Source organism: Nicotiana tabacum, chromosome 22 (assembly GCF_000715075.1).
Source record: "Nicotiana tabacum cultivar K326 chromosome 22, ASM71507v2, whole genome shotgun sequence".
Lineage (NCBI taxonomy): Eukaryota > Viridiplantae > Streptophyta > Magnoliopsida > Solanales > Solanaceae > Nicotiana > Nicotiana tabacum.
Window position 1 is genome coordinate 90,863,318 of NC_134101.1, and position 18,289 is coordinate 90,881,606.

The window sequence follows — 18,289 nt, forward strand, 5'->3', positions numbered from 1 at the left end:
ACCTTCCGGGTGGGTGATGAGAAAGTGGTCTTTCATGTGTGCAAATCAATGAAGCAGCCCAATAGTTCTGAAGTGTGCTCTTTTGTGGATCTTGTCACAGCAGTGATAGTTGATGATATTAGAGCAATGATCAATGTGGAGGACCCTCTTGATGCAGTATTGTTGAATCTTGATGTAAATGAGGACGAAGGCCGAGTGGAGTACGTGAATGCTTTACATGGAATGGGATTTTACTCTTATGAGCCTAGGAGACTCTCTTTGGATCTTGAGAATAGGAAGACTCCACCAACAAAACCTTCAATCGAGGAACCTCCGATATTGGAGTTAAAGTCGTTGCCTCCACACCTCAGGTATGAGTTCCTAAGCCCTAGTTCAACTTTGCCAGTTATTCTTTCTTCTTGTCTTACTAACATGCAGGTTGATGCCACATTGGCGGTGCTTCAAAAGCGGAAGAAGGCAATTGGATGGACCTTAGCTGATACTCGAGGTATAAGCCCTACATTCTGTATACACAAGATTATTCTGGAAGATGATGCAAAGCCCTCTTTGGAACATCAAAGGATATTGAACGAGGCAATGTAAGAAGTTGTGAAAAAGGAGGTGATCAAGTGGTTGGATTCCGAGGTTGTGTATCCCATCTCTGATAGCTCTTGGACTTCGCCAGTGCAATGTGTGCCGAGAAGGGTGGCATGATCGTGGTTGCAAATTTGCAAAATGAGTTGATTCCCACCAGTACCGTCACCGGGTGGAGGGTATGCATGGACTACCGCAAGTTGAATAAAGTGACCCACAAGGATCACTTTCCATTGCCTTTTCTTGATCAGATGTTAGATCGACTTGCTAGGCGTGCCTTCTACTATTTCTTGGATGGGTATTCTGGATACAACCAAATCTTGATTGCTCCGAAAGATCATAGAAGACCACCTTCACTTGTCCATATGACACCTTTGCCTTCTCTAGGATGCATTTTGGTTTGTGTAATGCACCGGCTACATTCCAGCGGTGTATGATGGCCATTTTCACCAATATGGTGGAAGATATTTTGGAGGTGTTCATGGACGACTTTAGTGTTGTGGGTGATTCGTTTGATGAATGTTTGAAAAATCTTGATAGAGTGTTGGCTAGTTGTAAAGAAACCAATCTTGTTCTTAATTGGGAGAAATGCCACTTCATGGTTGAGGAGGGAATAGTTCTTGGGCATAAAATTTCAAAGCATGGTATAGAGATGGACAAAGCAAAAATTGATGTGGTTTCAAGGCTCTCTCCCCCTACCTTAAGGGAGTTAGAAGTTTTCTTGGTCATGCGGGGTTCTACCGGAGATTTATCAAAGACTTTTCAAAGGTAGTGAATCCCTTATGCAAGTTATTGGAAAAAGATGCCAAGTTCGTGTTCGATGAGAGATGTATGCAAGCCTTTGAACTTCTCAAGCACAAGTTGACCACCACTCCTATTATTACCGCACCCAATTGGAGTTTGCCTTTTGAGCTTATGTGTGACGCGAGTGATGTTGCAGTTAGGGCAATTTTGGGTCAAAGAGTGAACAAAATATTTCATCCGGTGTACTATGCGAGCAAGACAATGAATGATGCTCAAGTGAACTACACGATGACTGAGAAAGAGCTTTTGGCTATTGTGTTCGCGATGGAGAAATTTTGGCCGTATCTCATGGGTGCCAAGGTCATAGTTCATACCGATCATGCCGCACTCCAGTACTTGATGACAAAGAAGGATTCCAAAGCTAGATTGATGCGATGGGTCTTGTTACTTCAAGAGTTTGATTTGGAGATTGTGGACCGGAAGGGTAATGAAAACCAAGTAGCGGACCACTTGTACCGCTTGGAGAAGGAGGGGAGGCCTCGTGATGGACTAGAGATCAATGATTCATTTCCCGACGAGCAACTCCTTTCTGTGTCGGTGAATGGTATGTCATGGTTTACGGACGTTGCTAATTTCCTTATGACTGGTATAATTCCGTGTGAGCTCTCTTCTAACCAAAGGAAGAAGTTCAAACGGGATAGTTTGGATTTCCATTGGAATGAGCCATACTTGTTCAAGATCTGCACGGATGGTGTGATATGAAGGTGTGTCCCGGAGGAGGAGCAATTGAGTATCTTAGAGGTTTGTCATTCCTCTCCCTATGGTGGCCATCATAACGGGGAGAGGACGGCTTCCAAAGTTCTTAGTTGTGGGTTTTATTGGCCAACTTTGTACAAAGATGCAAGTGAAGTTTTGAAGAGATGTGATGAATGTCAAAGAGCGGGTGAAATTTCAAAGAAAGATGAGATGCCTCTCAATACCATTCTTGAAGTTGATATTTTTGATGTATGGGACATTGATTTTATGGGCCCGTTTGTTAGCTCGTGTGGGAACACATACATTCTTGTGGCGGTTGATTATGTTTCAAAGTGGGTTGAAGCCATGGCTTTACCAAACAATGAGGCCCAAAGTGTTGTTGCGTTTCTCAAGAAGAGCATTTTTACTAGGTTTGGCACTCCTCGTGCAATCATAAGTGATGGGGGGTCTCATTTTTGTAATAGAGCTTTTGACACTTTGCTTGCAAAGTATGGTGTCAATCACAAAGTTTCTACTCCTTATCATCCTCAAGCGAGTGGCCAAGTTGAAGTCTCAAACAGGGAAATCAAGAGTATATTATCAAAGACGGTCAATGCAAATAGGACCGCGGTCCATTTTGTGCGGACCACAAAAGAAGCCACCGCGGCCGCGGTGCATTTTGTGCGATCTGCGATGGACAACTTCAGAGAGGAGATTAGTCAAGCCAAGAGCCTTAGTGCAGCAACACTCGATTTTGTGTGGTCCGCACTAGCCCCGCAGGGGTATTTTTGTCCAGAATTTTTAGCCTAGTATAAATAGTTTTTTTTCCCATTTTTAGGTCATTAGATAGATTTTGGGACGGAGCTGCGCTCGTGAACTCCTCTCTTTTACCATTTTGAGTAATTTTAGCTTAGTTTCAACATTGAATCTTCAAGTTTTATCTAGTAATTAATTATTATGGGCTTTTCTTCATCTATTTCTTTGTTTTCTTCTATAATTATGAGTAGTTAGACCCATTAGCTAGGGTTGTGGCTCAACCCTAGTATGGGTAATTGATATGTCATGTGTTTTGATGCTTGATTGTCTATGGGTGTTTGATATTTGGACTAATTTAGGGTTTTAATGTTGAATTAGTGGTTGCAATCACTAGCTTATGCCTAGTAAACTTTGGCTCTTCTTGAAAAAGAGCCTAAGTCCATGAAATTGGTCCAACAAGGAATTGAGGCGTATTCAAGAGATTGATAGCCCCAATTAAAGGGTTAAACCTAGAGATAGTAATACCTGACTTGAACCTCAATTGCTTGCACAAATTTGCATACCCAATTGGTCTTGAGAAAGTCAATTGGGGCAAAATCACTTGAACTACCGAGAGGTATAGAGTGAGTAGAATCGTGCAATGGTTATATCATACTCCCCAAATGTGACAATCTAACCTTAGACTCAAGAATCCGCCAATTAACCACCTAGGAGAAAGTCATTATTCTAGTGCCTTTTATCTATTTGATCAACTCTCAATAGTTTAATCTTAGCTTTACTTAGCATAATTTAGCATTGTAGTAGTATAAAATTAGAAGTAAAACCAAAACAAACAATGTTTAGAAGTGCAATTAGGAACAATTACACAACTTCCATTTAGATAGAAACTCAACTCCAATATCTAGCTCATTGTGGAAATTGATCCCGACCTTCTCGGGTAAAAGCTGCTTCGACCTCTCTTGCTACTTTGTAGCAGTACAAGGTTGGATTCGATCAACCATCAATATTGGGTATACATACCCGACTCTACATCCTCAATATCCTATCATCACCAATAGTCACATCTCTAGCCAAGTTAGTGTAACGGACAGCATACTCCGAGACAGTCATAGTACCCTAGCGCAAATGCTCAAACTCTGCGCGCTATGCATCCTTGAGGCTCTGAGGAACATACTCTCTCAGGAACATATCTGAAAAACTGAGTCAAAGTCAGGGAAGCTGCATCATCCGGACTGTCTAGCTCATAAGTACGCCACCACTCATAGGCAGCTCCTCGAAGCTGAAAGGTAGTGAAGAAAACCCCGCTCGATCCAGATATACCTATGGTATGGAGGATACAGTAGCACTCATCTAGAAATCACATAGCATCATCTGATGCTAGACCACTGAATACAGGAGGCTTGTAGTTCTTGAACCTCTCAAGCCTCAGTTGCTCATCCTCGGAAGCCGCTGCCCTATCCTTGGGCTGATCTGGGACTGCAGGTTGTACAGGAATAATTTCTGGGACCTGATCAACATGGACTCGCTGCTCAGGAGTGCGGGCGGTGGGAGTCTGTGCTCCTCCCCCAGCCTGAGATATAGCATCCATTTTTCTCCGACGAACAAAACCTACAAAGACTCAACAACTCTAATCCATGAGTAAAAGCTGCAGAAAATGGGATTGAAGTTTTGTGGGCGGTCAATGAAATTGTTATTGTGTAGTGGCCGTTATTAATTGTTACATTATTTTCAAGACTGAAGAAGGGGAGGTGGATTAACGGCGGAAGGAAGAGGCGCTACTGATTTGGTGAAGATGAAATATTTTGAGAAGAAATTAAAATTAATGTGTGAAAAATTAAAAATCTAATGAGACCCACATAAAAATTATGGTGGTCCACATAAAATAAAGTTAAATTTAACTGAATAAAGAAGAAGAAAACAACCTTAATTTTGAGGGTTTCACGTGCTTAGAATTAAATATAAAGCACACATTTTGCCATGTCAGTGTGAATGGTTCACGAGGTCGCACTTTAGTGGAGAAGAAGTGTTGAAGTGATAAACGGGCCAGTTGATGTGTCTGGCTAATCGTTGAGGTCAATTTAAATGGGCCGTTTATGTATTTCGTTTTTTTATATTTATTTTATAAATGGAGCATTTTGATCATAATATTTTTAAAAGTGGCTGTTAATGTCTTTTTTCTCTTAAAAAATAGAGCACGAGGGTGTATACATGAAGGAGACAGAAAGAGTTGAGCTGGAAATGTCAATAGGAAGAGAGTGTTTGGTCAATTCATTGCCAAAGAGGGGCAGATAGAATGATATTGCTGAGAATTAGGTTTTAAAAAGTTTAGTAAACTGGCTCGCAATTTTCCTCAATGATTCCGATTGAAAAAAGGTGAGAAAATGAGTTTATCTGGAATAATTATATTTGAGGGAATAATGTAAGTTCTCAGTTTGAAGAAATATTTGCATTAATTCATATACAACTATAGTTTCACCATGTACTTTTAGGTAAACATTTTACTGTATATATGTGTTGTAAAGCATATTTCTTATGTTTGATTGGAAATGAAATTAAAAGAGGAAAAATGTGAATATAATTCATTCATTAAGATTAAAATGAAATATTTAAGTTAAATTATTGTAAATATAAAAATATATTATATTTTTGTGACATATTGAAAGCGAAAGTGTTGCAGGAAATGATTATCTATAATAATACAAATATTATTTGACTTTATAAAAGTAAACTTAATATGTTACGATATGTTTTTTTTTTTTTTTGTAATTGTCATTGTTTTATAATTTGTAAATTAATCTAAAATTAAAACTGAACACAGATTTGAATAAGCAAATCTTGTACAAAAAACCTTTTCGTGATGAACAATACATGTCCTCCATTATCTTGTTGCCAAAGAAATAAAAAAATCCTACCCCTCTTCCAAACCAGCACTACACTTAAACTATTACACGCCACGTGTCCTCACATTCCACAACTCATCGCCACAATCCACCGTTCAGCAAAACGCCAACACTACAGAGCCTTAATATAACGGTCCAGATCACTCGAAGTACACGCAGTAACACCGTTTCAAAAGTGTCATACAAATTAGGGCTTTTGTATATATACCCCCTCCCCCACATTTTCACTCAGCTTCTCCATAGCTACAGAGCTTTTTCTCTCCATTTATTTTCTTTTCTTCTTCAATTTTAGATTGAAACATGGGCAAGGGACCTGGACTTTACTCCGATATCGGCAAGAGGGCCCGAGGTTCGTTTCTATTTACTCCTATTTGATATTTTCTTTTGAAAATCTTACAGTCAAGTGGGATCTAGAATTTGAAATTAGTATGTGTACATTTTATGTGTGTGTGTGTAGTTCGAGTTGGAGATAATTGGTGGAGATGCGGATCTGCAATTTGAAACTAGTGATTGTACATTTTAATACATATATATATATATATATATATATATATGTATACATATATATATATTCATTCAGCGAGGAGATGGATCTAGAATATGAAACCAGTGAGTGAGTGTGTGTAATGTATAGGTATCTCTAAATATTTTGATAAAGTTTTATTACATATATGTTCGTTTGAGTTCGAGGTAATTGGGTGCAAGTTTCAAGTATGTAGGTATATACATGTCCAGAGTAGAGGCAGTTGTATATAGTTTTTTTAATTAAGTTTTGCTGTTCGATAGATGAAATGCTGTACTGATTTCGTTTATTTGGTTTGTGATTTGTTGTTTCTTTTGGTGATGTTGTGTTTGTGTATTGTGTTGAACAGATCTTCTGTACAGGGACTACCAGACTGACCACAAATTCACAATTACTACCTACTCTCCTACTGGAGTTGTGAGTTTTCTCTTTAGTTTGATGAGGATCTGTTCTTTATCCTCTTTAGCTAGAGTTCTTTTCTATATATCCATGTGTGACACTGGACAGCGGCTGTTCAATGATAGAAAATTTGGCTCGTTGATTTTCTTTCCGTGTATTAACTTAATATAAATTCACGGACATTTACTTTTTTTTTTCATGAGTGAATTCACATAGACATCTGTATCCATGTATGGTTGAATTATTCACTGACATGTAGTCTAATATTAGACATTACGGAGCATTTTTTTTACCACATATTGTCCGTATTGTAGGTGTTTGTTGTCATTATTGGTTTCCATGTTGATAGTATTTGCATTAGTTATGTGGTAATTGATGTTTATACTGAATTCAATTCCAAATTCAGTTGTGGATAACAAGCGTATTACAATACCTGCAATAGAGTATATCATGATGAAAAAAGTCATCTAGACTGTTACTTTTAGCTAACCAACTCTTGCTCTCATTTATTCAACTAGTCTTTGTAATGCCGGTTTTCGAATTATAAAGAAATTTCTAAAATATTAAATTTTGTCTTGAAATTATTCTTAATTTGAGATAACTAAATTATTTGAGATAATTTAAATTGATGATTTTAAATATTACTAGTTATTTTTAATCACATAGAGAAACCATATTGAGTTAATGGACTGGCCAATGAAACAAACTTCTGTCCAATTTAACAATAAACATCATCTTCCTGCACTATAATTCGTGTGTAACTTCCTGCTAACCAAAGGATAACGTGGATGGTTAATATGTGTAGAAATTCAAAGCACTTTTTTCTATTCTCATAGTTACTCGAGTAGTGATATCTTATCTGATACACATGCTATCTTTTGTGCTTGCTGAACTTTGGAATTTTGGTGTTTTCTCATCCTATGTCCTGATATGAAGGAAATGATAGTAACCTCTAGCTTCGAGCTGTTTGCCACCGTCCATTTTGCATCAGAAAATTTTCTGGATATTGACCGTGCTTTAGTTTGATTCTAGTTGCAAGTTTCTCGTGCACCGGTACTTATAGACTCACTGAAATATGTGGAGATATATATCCGTGTACTTTGTTATCCTATTTTCTTACAATTTATTCTGCAACTTAAACCTCTTCATCTTTTGTAGGCTATTACATCATCAGGACTGAAGAAAGGTGATCTATTTCTGGCTGATGTTAACACTCAATTGAAGAACAAGAATGTTACAACAGATATAAAAGTAGACACAAACTCAAATGTGAGCACTTCTGCTTACTCCCTTTTAAGTGGATATATTTGCCTCTTACTGTTGTGGTGTGTCACATTATCGTTTTTATTGACAATGATCCTTGTACATCTGGCCTCTAGCTATGACTCAACAAGTGCCTTGAACAACCCAAACAGAGACATATATTGCAAGCGTTAAAAACTTTCTTTGATCAATTATAGATTGGTTTTCTAATGTACTTTCTTTATCCTTCTTTCTTCGACTCTCAGACCGTATATACCACAAATTTATTTGTCTTTTTATTCTTGAGATATCTGCCATCACACATATCGTAAGCTGACTTGATTTTGTCCTCAACGCTAGCTTTTGGCAACTGTTACGGTTGATGAAGCTGCTCCTGGGTTGAAGACAATTCTTAGCTTCAGAATTCCTGATCAGAGTTCTGCAAAGGTAAACAGCTATTTCCTTTAAGCTTTGTTTGCTATCAAATGTTATAGAAATAAGAAAGAGTCGATTTGTATTGCTGCTGCTTATTTTGTTATTTGTTTTGGTCGTGACAGCTGGAAGTTCAATATTTGCATGACTATGCTGGGATTAGCACCAGTCTTGGGTTGACAGCTAACCCCATTGTCAACTTCTCTGGTGTTGTGGGAACTAATCTTCTCTCTCTGGGAACTGATCTATCCTTTGACACCAAGGTGGGAGCTATCACCAAGTGTAATGCAGGCTTGAGCTTCACAAATACCGACCTCATTGCTTCTTTGAATCTGTGAGTTTTCACTAATGTAGGATATCTTTCTTGAGAACTGACATGTATTATCACGTTGGGTGTATTTAACATGTCAACCTGCTTTCCATGCTCCGTTGAGCATTTAAGATTTGTTACAAAAGGCGTAATTCAGTGTTTGATTAGCTTACTTGTCAATATGGATGTACTGTGACATATCAGGAATGACAAGGGAGACGCGTTGAGTGCATCATACTACCACATAGTCAGTCCCCTGACTATGACTGCTGTTAGTGCTGAGGTGACACACAGCTTCTGTACCAATGAGAACACCATCACTGTTGGAACTCAGCATCAGTTGGATCCTTTGACCACTGTGAAGGCAAGAGTTAACAACCTTGGCAAGGCAAATGCTCTGATCCAACATGAGTGGCGTCCAAAGTCACTCTTCACCATCTCAGGAGAAGTGGACACCAAAGCTGTTGACAAAAGTGCCAAATTTGGACTGGCCTTGGCTCTCAAGCCATAGGACAATCACCTATAGACATGGGGTTCTAGTTAGAAGACTTGTTTGTGGCAATTTATTTGGTGGTTCTGGACTGTAAAAATAATTCTAGGGTGGTTGCTTCAACCAACGTCTTTGTCATTTTGAGTTCGTACATTCTTATTCCCCTTTTTTGAAACTGATGATGGGTGCCCCTTATCCCTAAACACTTGAGAGGTTTCTGCTCGAGATTTTAGTCCGATTAAAAGCATCAATTTTTGAAGATCATCATCTGTTTAAGGTTTCTGCTCGCTACTCCTGTAATTGTTTGTTGGTTGTCATTAGCTAGCCTGTTGTTTAAGGAGATTTTTAGGCTTACTGCGGGTTTGTTACAGAGGGAATGCAACGGTCTAAGGCTTTGAGAAATATATTGAGCATATAAAGGAGGAGCCGAGCTCTTTCTATAAATAAAGAAAATACAAAATTGATCTTCATTAATTCTTCTGCCAATACCCAATTTTTGTGAAAACAGCAAATTATTAGAGGAATACCACTTGAATATTGATCTTCATCATTTCTTCTCCCAACACCTAATTCTTGTGAAAACAGCAAATTATTAGAGTACCACTTCAACCGTCATTCATTAGGCTGCACTACGCAAATGGAGAGAGGCCTCCTCTCCTTCTCACACCAACGGAAAAGCCAAATCTTTCTAGGAAATATGTCATGTTCAATTTACTCTGACAAGATTTACCTTTTAATTTATTCAAATAGCTAATTCGTTCTTTTGTTGGAGGGGTAGAACCTAGACATGATAAAAGCATGATCATTACTGTATTTATCTCCTCACTCAAGCTTCAACAAACTTCCTCTCTTGCTTTGCTTATATATTGCCACAAAATATACAGATCAGAATTTCAACTCTTGGGAAGAGACGCATGGGAAGAAAGAAAGAAACGGAAGCTAGAAGGCTTATTGATTGTGCTTGAATTGGATCATTAGAAGAACTAAATTAGAAAAAATATAAGAATAAATAAGAAGAGGAGCGAAGTGCTACAAAAAGAAGGTACAATTTTTTAGCCTATTTACAAGAGAGGAGATTATGTGAAAAATGTAACCATTTTTTCGTTTCGTTTGGCCACTGGCCATCTGCCTGGAGTTTCGAATTTATTTCAAGAATAGGCTGGACCAACCAGTTGTATCCTCTTTCGTCATAACTAGGAAAGAGAGTTGTCGTAAATTACTTCTAAATAAATTCAGAAGTTATATGTAAGAACCATGGAATAGTTGAAAGTTAAATGTCTACCAAAACAAAGGCGAAAAATGTACAATACAAAATAAGAAGGAAGGCGGAATAGGAGGGAACTTTTGGGTAATTCAATTACTAGCAGATAATATAGGCTAGGTAAATGACATTTACTCTCCGGAAGGAAATACCTAAAAATGCCTAGAGACACATCGTATAGCAATATAATCAACTGCAAAACTTCGTTAGTCAGCATAGTTGATAAACAACCTATAAACCAGATGGTAAAACCAAAAGTGGCATGCATCAATCTATGGATTCTATAAGCACGAACACAAGTAAAGCTACCGTATCAAGACTGAACTAAAAGCAACGAACCACACAGGACTAACAATTATCCTTAGCTTTGTTAAACTAATGCTGAATACTTTCAGCCTGAAGAAGACCCTCGCGGATTTGAGAAGCAACGTCTTTGACAGCACCTGGTCCATGGGGAATAAACACAGCAGATGACTTGGAAGTAGCTCCAATCTCCTTCATCGTATCAAAATATTGAGTAACAAGAACCATGTCCATCACATCTTTCGCTGTTGTTCCAGGCACGTTCTCTGAGAAAGCAAGCACACTGTCTCGAAGACCATCCACAATGGCTTGACGCTGTCGAGCAATGCCAAGCCCTGATAAATACTTGGATTCAGCTTCTCCTTCAGCTCTCTTGATCTGCAATATTTTCTCTGCTTCGGCCTTCTCATTCGCAGCAACACGTAGTCTTGCAGCTGTTTTCACCAGCAAAGGTGTATCAGAACAATCACATGCACCACTAGGCAATAGATGACAAAAAAATAGTTACGGTTTCTGAAAAGAATATTGCATGCAGTCATTGTCTAGGCAATGCAACCACCTTTCGTGAAAAAGGAACAAGAAACAAGAAGAACATGATTAGCTCAATGTTGTCGCAAGCACTTAAAATTCAGATATCCAATTGACGAACAAATTATCTTCAGATGTAATTCGCCCTTACCAGCATTAATCTCATTCATTGCCCTCTTGACATGGGGATCTGGCTCTATATCCACAATGAGGGTTTGCACAATTTCATACCCATAAGCAGACATAGCCTGCAATTTTTAAGGAAAAAGGAAAAGAATATTAGCATAATTAAAATGAAAAGAGACCAAAACAGAGAACTGGTCGTTAAGGCAAAAATCATATAACCTTTTCAAGTTCTTCCTCTACTGCTTTAGCAATTTCGTTCTTCTGCTCAAATGCAGCATCCAACCCCAATCGTGGCACACTGGCCCTTATAACTAAAAGGAGATTTGATAGGCGTTATACCTCAAGCTCAGTATAAAAAAGTCATTGCGCTACATAGCAAGAAAGAATTACTTGGATACAAATATCTCGAACATAAACAGAAAAGATATATATATATATATATACACACACACACACTAGTTTCTAGACACGTGCGTTGCACGTATATCCATATCAATTAGTATAATTTTTTAAAATAATATAGATAATATTAAAATATGTATGTGACACGAAATTTTAAAAGCAATAATATAAGCTCAAATTGATTGATGGTTAACCTATTCGACCGATTTGTTCTTAAAAAAAAAAGAATAAGCTCAAATTAATAATACCGAATTTTAAAAAGGAAGAATATAAGCTCAAGTTCATCAATGGTGAACCTATTCAACTAATTTGATCTACAAGAAAAAAAAAAGAAGAAGCTTTAATTAGTTCAATTCTGAGGAAGAGAACTATCAACCATAAAATATTATGAATACTTGGTATATTATTTGTTGGAATTCTCTCAAAATTGATATGTATTTCTAACTTTTGTCTAAGGTGAATTATAAAAATGACTATAAAACAAAAAAAAAAATTAATAATCATATGATTAACTAAAGGTTAAAATATTTTTCTTCTTTAACAGAAAGAAAAAAAAAGGTTCAAGAAAGAAAATAAGAAAGAGTGAATGAGTCTTGGTAAATTCGTTATTAAAATTCTACTCGGTGAGCTGACTTATTTGGCTTCCTTCTATCTAAGAATTCATAAAGATGATCGTAAAAATGAAAGAAAAAGATGAAGTTTTTAAATAGAGAACCACAACAGTAATCTAGAATGCATAATAAACATATAATTAATTAACGCATTATTAGAATAGTACTTAAGAAATAATTATATTACTTCTGATTACTACATAATTAGATAAAGATTTCTGGATGCAATACTATATGTAAAGCTTTACTAAAAATTAATGAAATGTAAGTTCTTGCATGTATGTTAAGGCACCAAGAAAATTACCTTAAATGATAATTTATCATATGATCATTCAGAAATTGTGCTAAAGGAACATGAAAAATGCAATCGAAGATGATGTATCATACATCTCAAAAAGTAACAAAATAAAAATATTGCTATCAAATCATAAAATGAAAAATAAAAAAGCAAAAGAGGAAAGGGAATGAAACAGAAAATGAAAGTAAGGTTTAAAGAACTGATAGAAACGGCACCACAAATAGGTTAAAAAATTTTATGGTGCATGTTTCATGAATTTCACAAAATTTCCTTTTATTATTTGAATTATCAAGGAATTTTTACGCAGAAGCATAACAAGGTAAAATATCCTAATAAACTGTAGAATTAGCAAAACACTAATAAAAGTATCTGAAAAAGAAATAAATTTACCTGATTTGGCTCATATATTTTGGTTTTGTGTTTTGCAGACAATGAAAAGATATGCCATTTTGAAGAACTATTTTTGTTAAAATGATAATGGCTTGACAGGAGGAACAATTGCTTAATTGACTTAGTTCTCCATTTTTTTTATATTTGAACATGATTTAACTTAACAAATAAATAAATGATGAAAAATGGTTGATGTAAATTGTATAGAGTTACTTCAACTTCCCCAGTAATATTAGTTTAAAGTTTGTAATTATTGTTGAAAGTTAACTCCAAAACATTAAATAGGCATTCTAAAGGTTGCAGTAAGTATTGGAATAGGAAAGGAATTCCAACACCTTGAATAGGGTATAACAAGTGAGAATTGCAGCCGGCCATGTATGGATTTATTTATCTTATTTTATTTTAATATAATATTACAATTAATTGAAAGGTAAATTTATTTTTTTGTACTAAAAAAATATAAAAGTGTTTAATTAAAGGGTAAATTAGTCGCTTAACTTTTAATGGGTAATTTAGTAATTCAACTTTATCTTTGAGGCTTCCCACTTATAATATAGTATGATGATATGATATGATATATATATATAACAGTCACGAAGCCTCTTATGTTGCTGTCATTATTTCTATTGTTTTCTGTCGATAGTACTGATATATTGTCTCTCTTTTCGTCTTCTTGAGCCGAGGGTCTTCCGGAAACAGCCTCTCTACTCCCTCGGGGTAGGGGTAAGGTCTCCGTACACTCTACCCTCCCCAGACCCCACTTGTGGGATTTTACTAGGTTGTTGTTGTACATCAATAGAGACTATTGAACATCTTTTGTTCACCAAAGGACTTATTTAGCAGGACATGAAGCTTATCATGGACCTCTCACATGTTAATCAGTGAAAAAGTGAGAGTTCTCCATATTCCAGGGTATCGATAAAAGGGCAAGAACACAATCAAAGAACCTTTCCACACAAAATGGAGGAGGCAGGCAACACATCCCTGTTTTCAGCCCTTTCGTACTTCTTATGTTGCGAGTAGATTAGAGGCAGAGGAAGGGCAAAAATGAAGTCAAACTTATACTACTTCATCCACAAGCTCCTCATCTTTCCATGGCAACAATTAGAGAGCATAGATCTCAGAACATACCATCAAAAACATAGGACTGGATCTGTCCTTTGGTGTTAGAGAGCTTGTAAAATGCATCAGCTGCATTTTCTGCTAACGCTCTGTACTGAATGGATGCTACAACAGTCACAAAAACATTGTCCTGGTACAACGAGAGCAATGCTTAGTCTTGTGATGATCAAACTAGCAAGATGCAGAAAGGAGACATTCACTAGAACTAAAAAGATATAAGGTTCAGGGGAAGGAGAAACTAATATAACCTCACAAAATGACAAAAATTAGATCAAGATTTTTTCTTTTGGGATTTAGTGATAGATCCATGAACACAATTTTCAAATAGGAAGACCATCAATGAGTTTAGAACTGTCATAAAAAGCAATAAATCAGAACGAGTTAGATATTCGATATAGTGCAATGCAGAAGTACCTTTGTTTTTGTCTCGCAACGAACATCAAGCTGCTGTAGTCGCAATGAGAGATAACCAGGGACCTGATACCCAAGACACCAAGGCAAACAGTGACACCCTGGCTCCAGCACTTCGTCAAACTTACCGAAGTGTTCTTTCACAGCAACAGTTGACTGATCTACTTGAATGCAACCGAGCGCTTGACCCATAGTTCAAAATCTACAAGCATCATGTTAAGAAGCGTGACTTGCAAATTAGGAATTACAAATTATCAAGTTGCACATACATAATATATTACTTAAAATTCAACGTCTTCATTTAGTTATCATATATAATCTAACATTTCTGAATGCTGATCGTTAGTTACAAGTCAAAGAAAAAGTTACATGTGGAAGCATCTTATAACAAAAACAGTTAATCAACACAAAAAATCAGCATCTTATTGACGTGTTCCAGAAGAAAAACTAGTCAATTACTTCTTCTTTTATGACGGTGGTGTCTAGGCTAGCTTGCTAGTACAATTGACAATTGAAAAGGTTTAATAGTAGGATTATGCTCAAATTTAGGAATGTTCGACAAAATCAGTTAGAGTTCTCAAACAAATACCTCAAGCATGCAATGTTTTCAGCAAGGCAGATTCAGGATTTTACAGTTCGAGTTGAGGATTCTACCACAACCCATTTGATTTAGTGGATTCGAAATCTGTTATTTGTATTTATTAAGTGAAGTTTTTAACACATAAAGGGTTTGAGCCAAATCACCGGGTTCTGATGAACACATAACTAAAACAATATCCGCCCCTGGGTTTCATGACACCGAAAGGCAACTAAGTGCAAAATTCGCATTAAATTAATCGCCAATATACACATAAAACAGAAAATGCAGGACACAATGAAAGCTATGACGGATCAAGGAAATTCATCAGAAATGAAGTATCAGTAAACTGACCATGCAAACATACCAAAAATTTATCCACCTATCAGCATAAAAAGCCACCTGAAAATTGAAATAATCTAACTCACTCGAACCTAGTTCTCAAAATTGTATGAACTAAAACCAATCACAAATATATCAAACGAAATTGACATAAGTGCATACACTTAGAAAAGAATCATGCATACACTGTCAAAATACTTTGACAAACCTCAACTCCTAACCAGAAGCCTCAATTCCTCACAGGATCATCAAATAAAACATCTGAACTACAAAAACAATGAAAATTCTTCACATACATGCAAAAATATATAATCACACACATACACCATCAAGTACCTGGAAATAACCTCAAATTTTTAATCACAGACCTCAATTCATCACAGATCATCAAATAAAATAGCCGAAATTCAAGCACACGATAAATTCTTCGCTTAAATGCAAAAACTACACATATTTAGGCCAGTAAAGGAAAAAATTTGTGAAGTGTTCAAATACGAGAAGAAGCAAAATGCTAAAGAGGAAAACCTAGTTTTTAACATTGTATGAACTAACAACAATTCATAATATATCAAACAACATTGATATAAGCGCATACACACACGGGATCACACATATACACTGTCAAATAGTTTGAAAACCCTCAAATTCTTAACCACAAACCTCATTTCACCGCAGAATTTTAAACAAATAAAAAACAGTCAAAATTCAAACACTGATAAATTAACGCCCCCCTGAAATTTGAATTATATTCTAAGAAATTGTACGAACTAAGAACAATTCACAACATTTTAAGCGAACTCGATCTAAGAGCATACGCTTATATTAAGGATCACACGTGTAAACAGTTAAAATCCTCCGAATAACCTCATTTCACCAAAGAATTATCAAATAAAATAGCCAAATTTCAAAAACAAAGAAAACTAAACGCCGCCAGAAATTCGAATTATTCAAATTCACGAGAGAAAACCTAGTTATCGAAATTGTACGAACTAACAATAAATCACACTATAGTACACGAAAATCAATATAATAAGCGCATATGTCAATATAAGAATCGCACGCATACACCGTCAAAATACTCCGTATAACCTCAATGCATCACAAAATCGTCAACAAATATAGCGGAAATTCAAACTATTTGCATACGTACATGCAAAAATACACATATTTAGGTCGGTTACCTGTGAAGTGAGTAAAAGCGTGAAGAAGCAAAGGCTAAAGAGTAACAATTTCTTGCTCAAGAAGATAAACAGAGACTACATACAGCTATACATAATTGTTTTTTTAAGAAAAAAGAAATGCTGAAATCAGAAATGATTCTGAAAATGGTAGCACTCGAACGGTTTTTGCGTGACTCGTGCCCCGACCCACGGTTTTATTGTTTGCTTGCTGCTTTGGTTTTTATCCAACTTTGGATCACGACCCACTGTAGGTTAAAAGTACAATTTTAGCCTGCTTTGCGGCCTCAGCAGTGAAAGATTTAAATTTACCACTCTACTTACTGTACCAAATAGTTGCTCAATTTACTACTTTAAGGTGATGGGTGGAGAAAATAATTTTTAAAAGGAAAAAAGAGCTCTCACGCTCCTAAAACAAGTGTAATACACTTGCTGTGCCACCTAATCAAATTATGTCTAATACTATACAACTACAAGAAGAAGAAACCTAATGTATTCTTGTAAATGAAGTCTGGGGAAGGTAGTGTGTGCAGACCTTGCTCCTAATTTATAGAGATAGAGAAGTTGTTTCCGATAGACCATCGGCTCAAGAGCCAGTGGAGATAAAGCAACAAGTAGCAAACAATAGGAACAACAATGTATTATGGTAACGACGTGAATGACACATCATATATTAGTAAAGAACCATGAATAAGATAATACAAAAATAGTCCTAGTTCTACTGGTAAGCTTAGGAGGAACACACTACTATCTGTCAACCTACAACTCTAATCCTCGACCTCCACACCTTTCTATCGAGGGTCATATCCTCGGTAAGCTGGAGCAATGACATGTCTTGCCTAACTACCTATCACCCAATACTTCTTAAGCCTACCTTTTTCCTTCCTCAGACCCTCCATAGACAACCTCTCACACTTCCTGACCGGAGCATTTATGTCTCTCCTTGTTATGTCTAATAGGTATTCAATAAGTACTAGCCTTAATTTAACTGTCAAAATGAAAGTATCAAACAAGAGGTCGTTTGTGTACAACAACAACAACAACAACAACAACAACAACAACAACAACAACCCAGTATAATCCCACAAGTGGGGTCTAGAGGGGTAATATGTACGTAGACCTTACCCCTACCCCGATGGGCAGAGAGGCTGTTTCCAGGAGACCCTCGGCTCAACACAGCGACAAAAGACGATATATTAGTACTATCAATAGACTCATAATAAAATAGCATAAAATAACATAGCATAACATAAACTAAAAATACCAGCAATATAAGAAATATAGGAAGTACGATAAAGATGAAAGATATAATAATATCCAGCAGATAAAGCCCTGCATCAGTAGCTGACCAGTGGCATCCTATGACTAACTCCTAACTGGCTAGTCTCACTCTAGTGCGCTGTAGAAATACTCACAACTTCCCCTAGCCTACAACCTTAATGCTCGACCTCCACAATTCCCTATCAAGGGCCATGTCCTCAGTAATCCTAAGTCGCGTCATGTCCTGCCTGATCACCTCTCCCCAATACTTCTTAGGTCTCCCTCTACCTCTCCTCGTGCCCACCACAGCCAGTCGTTCACACCTCCTCACCGGTGCCTCAGTGCTCCTCCTCTGAATGTGCCCGAACCATCTGAG

General features: G+C 36.7%; 2 protein-coding genes across 5 annotated transcripts; one reads left to right on the plus strand and one right to left on the minus strand.

Moving 5' to 3' along the window:
- The first annotated feature begins 5,938 nt into the window (after window positions 1-5,938).
- On the plus strand, window positions 5,939-9,242 carry LOC107782265 (mitochondrial outer membrane protein porin of 34 kDa-like). The gene is given in 6 exon segments (NM_001325336.1): window positions 5,939-6,057; window positions 6,581-6,648; window positions 7,789-7,899; window positions 8,233-8,319; window positions 8,430-8,638; window positions 8,819-9,242. Coding segments are annotated over 6 exon segments (831 nt in total). The 5' UTR covers window positions 5,939-6,008; the 3' UTR covers window positions 9,126-9,242.
- Window positions 9,243-10,543: 1,301 nt separating this feature from the next.
- Window positions 10,544-16,904, minus strand: LOC107782266 (hypersensitive-induced response protein 1). Of its 4 annotated transcripts, XM_016603132.2 has the most exons (8): window positions 16,657-16,904; window positions 15,684-15,741; window positions 15,501-15,535; window positions 14,560-14,758; window positions 14,155-14,275; window positions 11,542-11,633; window positions 11,348-11,444; window positions 10,544-11,102 (listed from the first exon to the last, which is right to left on the minus strand). In XM_016603132.2, the coding sequence occupies exons 4-8, from the start codon at window positions 14,746-14,748 to the stop codon at window positions 10,741-10,743; spliced, it is 861 nt and encodes a 286-aa protein (XP_016458618.1). In that variant the 5' UTR covers window positions 14,749-14,758; window positions 15,501-15,535; window positions 15,684-15,741; window positions 16,657-16,904; the 3' UTR covers window positions 10,544-10,740. The 4 variants fall into 4 exon arrangements, with proteins under 4 accessions (XP_016458618.1, XP_075099567.1, XP_016458617.1 ...); XM_075243466.1 differs by lacking the exon at window positions 15,501-15,535 and having other exon boundaries at window positions 15,661-15,741; XM_016603131.2 differs by lacking the exon at window positions 15,501-15,535 and having other exon boundaries at window positions 16,657-16,903.
- Between the last annotated feature and the right edge of the window lie 1,385 nt (window positions 16,905-18,289).

What these genes read in the sequence shown, in the direction of transcription:
- LOC107782266 (XM_016603132.2), bottom strand. Translation starts at nt 14,748, where the DNA reads ATGGGTCAAGCGCTCGGTTGCATTCAAGTAGATCAGTCAACTGTTGCT. An exon ending in GTTGCGAGACAAAAACAAAG is followed by an intron (nt 14,276 to 14,559) that starts GTACTTCTGCAT and finishes TCGTTGTACCAG; the next exon opens with GACAATGTTTTTGTGACTGT. An exon ending in AATGAATGAGATTAATGCTG is followed by an intron (nt 11,103 to 11,347) that starts GTAAGGGCGAAT and finishes TGGTGAAAACAG; the next exon opens with CTGCAAGACTACGTGTTGCT.